The 12,646-nt window shown below is 40.0% G+C and overlaps 1 protein-coding gene across 2 annotated transcripts in view; it reads right to left on the reverse strand.

Moving 5' to 3' along the window:
• PKN2 (protein kinase N2) overlaps positions 1–1,918 on the reverse strand; it is a 134,585-nt gene extending 132,667 nt beyond the window's left edge. For both annotated transcript variants that reach the window (XM_061183929.1, XM_061183928.1), the window contains exon 1: positions 1,518–1,918. In XM_061183929.1, coding sequence (XP_061039912.1) covers positions 1,518–1,565 — 48 coding nt within the window. In that variant the 5' untranslated portion in view covers positions 1,566–1,918. The remainder of the gene's footprint in view (positions 1–1,517) is intronic.
• Between the last annotated feature and the right edge of the window lie 10,728 nt (positions 1,919–12,646).

Genomic DNA, 12,646 nt, shown 5'->3' on the forward strand with positions numbered 1-12,646 from the left:
AGCTCACGTAAAGCAATAAAACAATAAATTCCATTCATTTAGCAAATTGGTATGCTGGAAGACTTCCTTAGAAAAGGCTAAGAGTAATTAAAACACTTTATAGCAACACGTGCAATAATATGAAATTCAGCCTTGCATTTCCAAAGGATTCCAAATTTGCAAAAGTGCATTGATATACCTTGTTGAAATATATTTTTATGGAGGAAATATCAAGTATTATAACAATGCCTTCAAGCTTACATCTAACTGCACAATAAACCAAGCTAATATAGGAATTTATCGAAAATACATTTAAACAGCAAAAAATTTAGAAGCAACTGAATTTTGAAATCATCAAGAATGAACCCTTCAGAGTGTCTAGATTCAGCCTTCTCAAAAAAATTAACTGCCCAACACACAAAAACGAATGTAAGTAGGCTATTTTTTTTTCTCTTAACTCCCATCTCAATCTTCGAGTAGCTAAAAGACTATATTTAAACAAACCAAAATAAGTTTAAGTCAAAGAACAAGCATGAAACTTTAATCCAGATGTAAACATCTCTGGGACACTCCAAAGTAAAGAAAAATAAACCCAACAAGGTAGCGCACATACCCTGCACATCAAAGAGACCTAAACACCAAAATCGTGCCTACATCATCAAATATTTAGCTGGAAAATGGGAAGAATAATATTGCTACTCAACGTGGACTTTAATTAAGGGATCTATTTTGTTCACATCTTCTGCAAGCATGTGGTGTCCAACATTTTCCCTTAGTCGACTGCTTTGCCGTTTGTAAACAACTTCTGTAGTTCTTTCTTGGTATTCAAACAGGAGGGAAAATGAAAGCCTGAAAAGCATCAGCATCTGAGCTTCCGGATCTGAGCCGGGAATAGCTGAAAAGGGGACCATGTAACTATCACTTGGTAAAAAAGAAATAAAGGGTTAGCCCTCAAAATAAAAGAAAGAAATCTAGTCACCTAAAGAGGGTTGGTGAAGTGAAGCCAGCATTTGGTGAGACACATTTTTTTTGTTTTTTGTTTTTTCTTTAAAAAAAAACTTGTCTGGGGGCTGGAAGTTATGGGGGCGCTCTTTGTGCAGAGTCGGAGGGGAAGGGGAGGGACGAGAAAACAGCTTGGGAGTCATTCAAAAGAGTTTAAGGAGCGGTGTTCGAGGGAAAGGCGGGGCGGGGCCCGGCCCGCAGGAGGTAGGGGGCGCCAGGGGTGTCCGCGGGCGGCTCTGACACCAGGGAGGGGGTGGCAAACTGGCCGCCCCGGGGACCGGGTGAGAGCCGACTCCGGCCGCAGGATGGGGTCCCTCTGGTAGGCAGAGTCAAATTAAATTGGTGGCAGGCCAGGGCTCCGGCGGAGGCAGAGGCTCTGGCTCCAGGAGGAAGCGGCTCCCGAGTGACATCCCCGAGTTTCCTCACTTAGCGGGCTAGGGGCGCGGCGGCCGCACGGCTCCCCTCGGCCTCCTACCCCGCGCCAGACTCTCTCCCTCTGCTCCGCCAGCGCCTCGCGCACGGGCCGCGGCCCTTACCTGCAGCTCCGTGAGCAGAATCTCCCCCCGTTCGGGGTTGGACGCCATTGCGCTCCGCTCTGGACTCCACACCTGGACGCGGCCGCTGCTGGCGGGCGAAGGGAGAAGGCGGGACGGGATCCGGGGTGGGGGGTGAGGAGCGGGGAGAGAAAGAAAAAACCTAGGGATTCATGGAGGCGCAGCCCCTGCTGGAGGCGCGGCTTATTTCGCCCGGTTCTTGGAGAGCGGCGGGGAGCCGGGACACTCGCAGCGGGATCCCCTTCGCCGCCACCCGCCCGCGCTGGACTCTCTTGCTTAGTCGCTGCCTCAGGGCGACGACAGGAGCCGCCTCGAACCTCTCGGTGCGGGGCTGTGCGGCCGCGGCGGCAGCTCCTCCTGTCGCACCATTTGGCTGTCACCGCGTCGCAAAAGCGGCCTCACTTGGCGGCTGCCAGGGCACGTGACGGCCGCGGCCACCGCCTCCCGCCGGGCGAAGGAGGTGGGGCGGAGGGGACCCCGAGGGCGGGAGCGGGGCGGGGCGGGGCGGGGCGGGGCGGCTTCCGACCAGGCTCCGCGGCGGGGACTGCCATTGGACCCGGCCGTGGTGAAGAGGGGGGAGCGGACTGGGCTCGCGTCTCCTGGGAAGCGGGAAGAGGAAGAAGAAAACACACGCCCGCTTTCCTGCTTCGTTTAACTGCCCCGCGGTGAACGCTAGAAATCAGGAAACTACTCGCTCCTTTTTGTTTTTTCCCCAGGTCCCTTTCTCTTTGCTTGCCACAGTTTAGGCCTAACGTAAACGGACCCTTTTCTAACCTCCACAACCCAAAGAGTTTCGGGACTCAAACCTGATAGATTATTCCCCAGCCCAAGCTATTAATCTTGCCTTTTGCTCGCACCCACCCTCTGCGCGCCTCTGCGACCAGTAAGGTGTACAGCTGGCGAAAGTGGGGTGTGGTCTGTACTTTTCAAGAAATGTTAGCGGCTCTCGACCTCTGGCAACACTTAATGCACAGTTTTTTAAAGATACCTTTTCCCAAGCGCTGCACTACTGTGGTTTGGGCTTTAGTATTCCGCTGAGTTTAGAATTTAATTAGTTGGCTTCTTGAATTGTTTTAACTGAATTTAAAGTGAAGGCGGTGGGGCGGGATTAGCCCCATGAATGGGAAAAAGCCAACTTTCCCTGTTGTAGTAAACATCCCGGTTAACCTATTAGTAACATGTAGCTAAGTAGTCTTAAGTTGGGGTTTAAGAAATGACACTATAATATTCAGGAATGTCAACAAAATCTCCAACCCGTAGCTTTTGTTTTGTCTGAGGAGTGAATGCATATTCTAGGCACCTGCTTAACTTTTGATTATTTCAGGCTGGGATACCATGGCTTTGTTAAAAACTACTTAGGGAAAGTGATAGGGGTAGTTTAGTTAGATAGCTACTTGAAGAATGGCTTAGTTGGCATACTTCTTAAGTATGCTATCATGAACCTCTTACGCTGCATGTAAGATCTGTTGGGCTGATGCTAGGACTTAAGTTTATCTTTTTACCTTCTAAAGTCTAATGCATTTGTTTGACAAACACTTGTCTAGAGTTCTGTGATCACATTTTCTGAACTCCAATTCATGTGATAGAGAATTTTTCTGGTGACTCTTTCAAAAGTTAGAGAACTTTATATGTTTAATACATAGCCTTGGTTGAAAATGATAATTAAAATATATGCTATAACAACACTTGGAAAAACCAGGATAAAAATGCCCTCCCTGGTAAGAGCCAGACAGTGTTCTAGACCCTGGAGCTACAGCTAGGATTAAGAAAGAGTCCTTGTCCCTGGAGTGATTGAGTCCTTTGGAGAAATAGACTTGTGTCCAAACAACTGTAGTGCAATTTTAAATGGTAGTCACAAAACGTTTGGGGACCACTGCATTCAGATAGATAGATGATAGATAGATATACATATTTTGTGTGTAATAAAAATACATTACATAAAATTTACCATTTTAACAATTTTAAGTATACAATTCAGTGGCATTAAATGCATGCAGATATATTTTGCTTATTTTTCCTTTGCCTTACTCCAGAATGGATTCGAGATAGCTGACACACATAGTAGGTGCTTAATAATGATGTAATTTAAAAGTACCTATGTAAGGAGTTAGAAATATAGTGAATGAGCATTCTTTTTAAAAATAAATTTAGATATAAGAGAAAGATGTTCACCTTTTAGTACCATAGTATTTTAAAACTAGAAGAGACTTAACATGTTGAGTCCAACGCTTACTATACGTAGAAGAAAATAAGCCATAATTTACTTAACTATTAGGAGCATGGGAACATTATTGCCCTTAGTGGCAGAGATGGAAACTGGAATCTAAATCTCCTAATTACCAATCCTGTGCTTGTTTAAACTTAAACCATGCTGCTATAAGTACTTTAAAATAGATTAAAAAGTGAACTCAAAGCATTATAGTCTCTCAAATTTTTTACCATAGAAAAAGATTTCAAACTTTACATATTTCTAGTGCTAAATCAAGTATTGATAGTAATTTTAATTTTATATATCACGTGTAAATGTAAGTAACCAGCATAAAAAGCTTTTTAAATTATAGGAATTATTTCTGAGATTAGTTACGTTGGGGAAAGTAGTACAATACAAAAGGGAGCCAAGACAATATAAAACTGCTTGAGAATCTGGAAAATGTGATGGTTTAAACAGTAAATTAGCTTAAGCTGAAAACTACTACCCAGGTCACAGTCTATGTTCAGGGGGTGTGGGGTGGTAAGTGGGGGAAAAGAACAAATAATAGGACATGGAATATATTTGTCAAAATGAAGCATACTTGAAAAACTTTTAATGGAAACGTATATCATGTTGATTCAGATGAGCTATATTCAGTCCCTACTTGCAAATGTTTTTAGGGAATCCTAAATATAGTTCACCTCAAGTTATATTCTAATTTATATTAACAATGAAAAAGAGGAATTTTTTTATTTTACTAATTTCCATGTAAGAAATTAAAGACATAAAAATATCTGAATTGTGTCACTAATTTTGCAGGTAGCTTTTAAAATTTTTCATAGATATTTTAAAGGTCTTTAAGAAGTAGAGATGACCAAACATGTAGAAATAGTGTTTTGTTTGTTTGTTTATTATTATTACTTTTTTTATTTTTGGCTGCACTGGGTCTTTGTTGCTGGGTGTGGGCTTTCTCTAGTTGCAGCGAGCGGGGGCTACTCTTCGTTGCGGTGCGGTGGCTTCTCTTGTTGCGGAGCACGGGCTCTAGGCGTGCGGGCTTCAGTAGTCGTGGCACATGGGCTCAGTAGTTGTGTCTCACGTGCTCTAGAGCACAGGCTCAGTAGTTGTGGCGCACGGGCTTAGTTTCTCCGCGGCATGTGGGATCTTCCCGGACCAGGGCTCGAACCCGTGTCCCCTGCATTGGCAGGCGGAGTCTTAACCACTCTGCCACCAGGGAAGCCCCTAGAAATAGTTTTAATTAACAATAATTAGAAAGTATCTTCTATTTTCTTTTTAAGAATGAAGAAATATTACAAGAAAAATCCTAGTAAACCTGAACTTAATTATTTTTTGTTGTTTTTTATGCTGTTGGCAAGAAACAGACATTCAGATATTCAGATGGTAAGGCTTCTCTTTTCTCTTAGATCCCAAGTGAAATGAGGCAACTGTATATCCAGGGAAAGGGTCAGAAACCTTTACTTTGTGAGCCACACTGTTTTTATTGCCCTGCATTTTTCATTTCTCTTCTGTTCTTAATATTCAGTAAAGTGTTTTTGGAAATTCTAGCTTATCCCAACAGCATTATGGAGAATCAAGGGAAGGGTTTTTTGTTTTTGTTTTGTTATTGTTGTTCTGTTTTTTGTTGTTGTTGTTTTAATATATTTATTTATTTTTGGCTGCGTTGGGTCTTCGTTGCTGTGTGCAGGCTTTCTCTAGTAGCTGCGAGCAGGGGTTACTCTTCGTTGTGGTGCGTGGGCTTCTCATTGCAGTGGCTTCTCTTGTTGTGGAGCACAGGCTCTAGGCACATGGGCTTCAGTAGTCGTGGCGCACGGGCTCAGTAGTTGTGGCTCAAGGGCTTAGTTGCTCTGCGGCATGTGGGATCTTCCGGGACCAGGGCTCGAACTGGTGTCTCCTGCATTGGCAGGTGGATTCTTAACCACTGCGCCACCAGGGAAGGCCCTGTTATTGTTGTTTTTGCAAGTTAGTGGGAAGAAAAAAAAGAAGTAACTCCCTACTCCCAAGGGATAAAAGTAAAGTAGCAATGGTAATCCAAGTAAGAGACTCCCAAAGGAGAGGCAAACTCAGAGAGACAGTCAGAACTACTTGGTCACCACCTTTTTCTTCCTTAGGAAACCCCTTGCAGGGATGTTCCCTTGCAAGCTCTATAATTTTGAGAACAAGATTGTTAAAGTTGAGAACACAGTAGAGTTAAGTTGTAGTGACTATGGCAGATACTTTTGGAGGTGTCTGCTTAGCCCACATTCACTTCTCTGAGAATTACCTCTGTCACCAGAAAAGAAGTCTCTGTAGCCATGTTGATTTGGCTTAATCTAGATCTTTCAGCAGCTTATGGGTGGGCCATGATAGAACATGTCCAAGTTTAGCTAACCAGATTATCTCCCCAAGAATTTGGAAATAGAATATTGAAATGCTGGTCAATTGGTGGCCCTAGACCAGCAATGGTGGGAGGGTTATGGTTGTAGGGCTAGAATGGCTATTTTTTGCCATGTGTCCAAAGATGCAGAAAAAGCTGTTTTTTGGAAAGAGAAATGAAGTCCTTCCTTCCTGTCACTGGGAATATAATGGTTATTGAGGCATAACTGGTCTTTGTCTTGATGGGGCTTATAGTTAATTAAAGAGACGTAATGACAAAGAAGGTGAATTCAGGGTACTTTGAACATAGGTCAGACAATTCTTTCCTAAGTACTTCACACTTATGCTGAGATCTCACTGGTGAGTAAATGTTAACTGGACAAAAAAGGTGTAAAGAACTTTACAAGGAGAAAGAATAACTTAGATAAATGTTCCAGAATGGGAGGGAGCATCTTATTTAAGTACTGAAAGGCCAGTGGGACTATAGCAAAGAAACAGAGCAATTAGCAGGAGCTTATAGACCATGTGTATCAGTTAGGATGGGCTAGGTTATGTTGCGTAACAAATGATTCCAAAAATTCTCAGTGGCCAACAATGAGGTTTATTTATCTTTCATGCTACATGGCCACCAAGGTTCTGCTCCATGTCATCTTCACTCTGGACTCAGGCTAACAGTGCAGTCTTTATCTGGAATATTGCCATTGTCATGTCAGAAGGAAAAGAAAAGTGGTAAATCACCCACTGGTTCTTAAAGTGTTTGCTCATATTTCTTTCACATTTCATCAGCCAAACTTTTGCTGTGCCTGAAAGCAACAAGGGGCAGGGTTGTATAATCCTCCTACAGAGAGGGACACCACAACGATGGGCACTGAATGTAGGTGAATAGTAATCTAGTTCCACACCATGTTTAAGATTTTGATGTTTATCCTAGGAGCAATGGAAAACCATTGAATAAATTTTCCATTTTTTAACAAATCACTCTGGCTATGGTGACAACAAGATTAGAAATGGGCAAGAGTAGACTGGGGGAGAAAAATTAGGATTAAATAATGAATAGTACTTTAAACTGGGGTCATGGCATTGGAAATGGAGAGAAGCCAAGAGATTTAAAAGATAGGAGGATCTGGTGATGTGGAAAGAGAAGCAGAGGTGAGGGACTCTGTGGCACCAGGACAGTGGAAGAAATGCAGGCGAATTGGTTCCCAGTGTCTTACCATTTGCTTGCTCCAGTCTTCTGGCAAGTTCAGCTACTCTATTCTCATGTTTTGGGGGTTTCCTGTGTTCCCCTAATAAGTCTTTCTTTTTGCTTAAGCTACTGTGTGTGTGTGTGTGTGTGTGTGCGCGCCCCCCCCCCCCACACACACACTCTAAAGCAGACGTTAAGACATCAAGCCAAGGTGAGAATCATCAGAGAACGAATGACACCACCATTCTGGCTATAGGGTAGAAGTGGGTAGGACAAGCAACACAAGTTAACTCCTCTTCCAATGACTCATTTTCTATCCAGTCTACTTATTATTCCCAAAAGATTCTGACACCAGCAAATATACAAATTATAAACAAGTATATATTAAACCTAATATGAACCTCCCCACAGCACTTTGTTGATACATCTATTTGGGCACTTAAATTTCTTCTTTGTCAAGTCATTGTATACAATATTTTTCTCCTGCTAGACTTAAACCCACCTAAAGAGTGTCCATGTGTCTATAGGGCCTAGTATAGTATCTCTTATGCATAGATATTATGTGTGTAGGTGTGTTTATGTATGTATTACAGAAATATTTTAGGATAACTGTCTGCTAGGTAAGCTTACCATGAATGCCCAGTTTCATAGCCTCTAAAGTCAAGAGACTCTGTTTCTCCCAGTCCAGTTTTGGGGACTCTGACATGTTATTTACACATGCTTGCCTGCTTCTCTGTCCCTCCACAAACACTCCCATAACCACTCCCTACTGTCGATGGCCCTTGTTTCTGCCTATATTGACATGGACCTAAAGCTCAACCTATGACCAGTTATCCCCAATACCAGCTGTTCTCAAGCATTTATTAATTCATTAACTTGGTAACAAAGATTTAAGAGGGGTCACACTATAGGATATGATGACTTTCCCCCTGACGCTTGGTCTACCTCTCTTTTTCCACCCTCAACAGATTAACAAGCAAATCCTGCTCCTTTCCCAGGCTTTTAGAGTTTGACCATACTCATGGTCCTTCTGATTCTCAACTGTTATTCCAAATAAGATTGTTTGGAAATTTCTCCCCCAAATATTGCAATGTCCTCCTGAAAAGGGTACCAGAAAATACCATTTTCCTAGCTTGGTACATGACATCAAATGAATGGTAGCATTTTGAATTTTATGTATTTGAAGTAATGGAAAACAAATGTTTTAACCACCATTGAGAAGTTAAACTTTTTGTTCTAACCCTCAGGATCCCTTCATACTCTTAAGAATTATTGAAGACCACAAATAACAAATATTGGCAAGGTTGTGGAGAAAAGGGAACCCTTGTGCACTGTTGGTGGGAATATAAATTGGTGCAGCCACTATGGACAACAGTATGGAGGTCCCTCAAAAAACTAAAAATAGAACTACCATATGATCCAGCAATTCCACTCCTGGGTATCTATCTGAAGAAAATGAACATTAATTTGAAAAGATATACGCACCCCAATGTTCATAGCAACCTAATATGGAAGCAACCTAAGTGTCCATCAACAGGTGAATGAATAAAGAAGAAATAGTGTGTACACACACACACACACACACACACACACACACACACAGTGGAATACTACTCAGCCATAAAAAAGAATGAAATTTTGCCACTTGCAACAACATGGATGAACTCGGAGGGTGTTATGCTAAGTGAAATAAGTCAGACAGATGAAGACAAATACTGTATGATATCACTTATATGTGGAATCTAAAATATAAAACAAACTAGTGAGTATAACAAAAAAGAAACAGACTCACAGATATAGAGAACAAACTAGTGGTTACAGTGGGGAGAGGAAAGGGGGAGGGACCAGATAAAGGCAGGGGATTAAAAGGTACAAACTACTATGTATAAAATAAACTGCAAGGATATATTGCACAGTACAGGGAATATAGACAATATTTTATAATATCTATAAATGGAATATAACCTTAAAAATTGTGAATCACTGTGTTGTAACCTGAAACTTACATAACATTGTAAATCAACTATACCTCAATTAAAAAAAATTAATGGAGAAAAAATTTAGTCTGTAGGCATTCATTTGCCTGTTGCAAAAAAGTAGATGTTTTATGTATTATATGTATTACATAATTTAAGTAAAATGTACTCTACAATAAGCAAACCAGCTGGTGGTTAACATATAGATTTTTGTTAACTTTTTGTTCTTTTGGAATGTATAAAGTATTCCATAATACATTTTAATAATTAAAAATTAAAATTCTATTGACCAAAAAAAATTATCGAAGACTCTAAAGAGCTTTCGTTTATGTGGGTTATATCTTCTAATGTTTACTGTATTAGAAGTTAAAACTGAAGAGTTTTTAAAGCACAAGAATATACAAGCTCACATTTCATTAGCCATCAGAGTGATGACCTCATCCCATGAACTTAGCCTCTGAAAAACTCTACCTTATGTCTGTGGGAGAATAAAAGTGAAAAAGGTGAGTTACATCTTAATATTATTATGAAAATAGGTTTGACCTTGCAGACCCCCTTTGAGAAGTGCTGTTCTAATCTATAAGGCTACCTCTGATGATTCTGAATTAGTACAGTTTCTCTGCATGTGAATATGGAAATGTGATTTCTGTGTTTCCAGAGTTTAAGATCTACTACCATGCCAAAATAATTACAAACTTCTGGACTTTTCAAGTGAAACATTGCTGTGGTACATGAAAAATGTGTCTGTCCTTGTCAAAATGAAAGAGGAATATAGTATGAAAAAATTTGTGTAAATCATGACAGTTTTATTACTGGCATTTCCTCTAGCGGAAAACCCTTCTGCAACTGCAAAATGCCAATAAAAATTAATGGATACAAAGAATGTAATATCAGTCATACCAAACATTTTAAAGGGTTTGGGAGGTGAACACCAGGGAGGTGGCTTTCCCTACCATCATTCCAGCTATTATTGAATAATGTGCATCTACTCTCTGAATTAGAGTAAAGCTAAACTTTTAACAAAGAGACACAACACTGTGGTTTAAAGAACACTGAAATTTGTTACTCCCTCACACCCAAGGACTGCACAAGGTAAGAAATCCAAGTTATCAGACTGGCTGTGCACCGTGAGGACATCCAGAAATTCAGGGGCTTTCTGTTCTACTTCTCTGCCATCCACCATGGCATTATTCTCAACTGCATCGTTGAAGCTGGGTCAAGCAACTCCACAATCTACCTTGCAGGAAGGAAAAGAGAGCATGAGGGATGATATGTCCTGTGTTTTAAGGCCCAGGCTCAAAATTAGCACATATCATTTCTGCTTCCGTTCCATTTGAGAATGTAAGCATTTGACCACACAGCCCCAAACGAGGCTGAGAAGTGTACTCTCTAACTAGTCATGGGCCAAGCCACAACTCTTTTACTGAAGAAGAGGAACAAGTTGGATTTTGATGGACAATTCACAGTATCCATCACATAGACTTTCTAGTCAATGATTTTTTGTAATCAGCAAAGTGTTCTACTTCTCAGGCTTTAAAATGCAAGCTCCATATCTGTAACTATCAGATTCTTTAGTCAGTCACTAGAGTAAGTATATATTGTGTCAGTTTAAAAAAAAAAACAACATAAATTCTTTCACACTTATAGCAAGTGTTACTATGTTAAAACACTTGCTCTCTTAGAATACTCCCTCTTAGTCTGAGCTTTCCTAGAACCCAGCCACCATTCTGCGAGAAGCCAAAGCCTCACCGAAAGGCTATATGTAGGTATTCTGGTCAATAGTCCCAGCTAAGCCCAGCCTTCAAATCATTTCAGCCCAGACACCAGACAAGTGAGTGAAGAAACCATTTTGGTAACAAATCTTGTCTCAGCTATTCCAGCCCCTACTTGTTCAAGTCACCAGCTGTTAGAATCATCTTACTTGAGGCCATAGACATTATGGGAAGAGACAATCCCTGCTATGCCCTGTCCAAATTTCTGAATTTATAATTTGCGAGCATAATAAAATTATTTGTTTGTTTTAGGGGTGGGGGAGCAATAGATATACATGGCAATAGATAATTGGAACATACATTTCAAGCTGGATATTTAGATAAGTCTTCTTCTCAAACTTCCCATTGATAGAATTTTTCTGAAATATTTAATTTACATTCTCTAATCAGTTAAAAACAAAGTTTAGCTTGTATATAATTCATTCACTTATTTGACAATATTTATGAAGTATCTACAACTTACTGGGGTTATATCTGTAAGCCACACACCTTAGGACCCTGTTATATTCACGCTTGTTTCCCAAGTAGATTTTAAGCTTCTTGAGTGAAAAAAAAATTAATATATATCAGACTTCTGTAATCGCCACAGCATCTAGTATATGTAAAGCTCATTATGAGTAGAAAGTACTTGATAAGAACTTGTTTGATCTATAAGAATTTTCTAAATTTATAATAGAAGTGTATATATGTACCCATTCTTCATGTTCATACCTATAGTTTAGTCAGGTATGGCTGAAGAGATGTGTATTTTCTAATTAAAAATAAGAACTGCTAGTTATAAGTACTTATGAATTATAAAAATGACTTTAAAATATGTCACTTTATAAGGATTCTTATGAAGGGTTTCCTATTAAAGATGCTATTTTGGAAAAGAGTATGTATTGCAGTCATTTGCATATTTTTACATGCTGGCAATTCACATGATCTGTGTATTGCTTTTACAGTTTAACTGTAAGCTTCTCGCTGAATGAAATTTTATTTTTAAAGTATCTTATCACCACACACACATACACAAGCAGTTTGAATGGTGTAAAATATAAGATCCACATTTCAATTGCTTTACTCTGTTGCCTATCACAACTAGAGCTTCCTAAAGTTCTCTTTATTAGAACAAAATGTCGATGATTCAAATACCATGCTTCAGCTGCCTTCATCATTTGAATGAGATAAGCTCTCAGCAAGATGTATTCAGGACACTATGGTTCGAACTGTGTTATCCTGCTATAAAGCAATCTGCTAAACATTTCTGAAGCATTTTAGACCGCTGTGACTTAGTTGCAAACAATGTGGGCACTTAATCTATTGATTTGAAATTGGGGCTGCAGAGAAAATATTCTCACGATTTCATTTGCTACATAGAAAAACACTTCCTATTTTTTACGTGCTAAGAATGGAAAGCTATTCAGAACTATTTATATTAAAACAAAGAATGAAAATGACTGACCTTATAAATTAGGTTTTTATCAAAGTTTGTAGTAATGGAGATACAATGATATTATACAACCTATTTTAGGTATAAACATATTTTAAGGGCTTTTACTCAAAAGAACATGACATACTTTAAATTTTTTTCCAGGTTATATTTGTCTTAGTATAAATACTTCTTAAATAGTGGT

The sequence above is a fragment of the Eubalaena glacialis genome, chromosome 3 (assembly GCF_028564815.1).
Source record: "Eubalaena glacialis isolate mEubGla1 chromosome 3, mEubGla1.1.hap2.+ XY, whole genome shotgun sequence".
In the NCBI taxonomy this organism is placed as follows: domain Eukaryota; kingdom Metazoa; phylum Chordata; class Mammalia; order Artiodactyla; family Balaenidae; genus Eubalaena; species Eubalaena glacialis.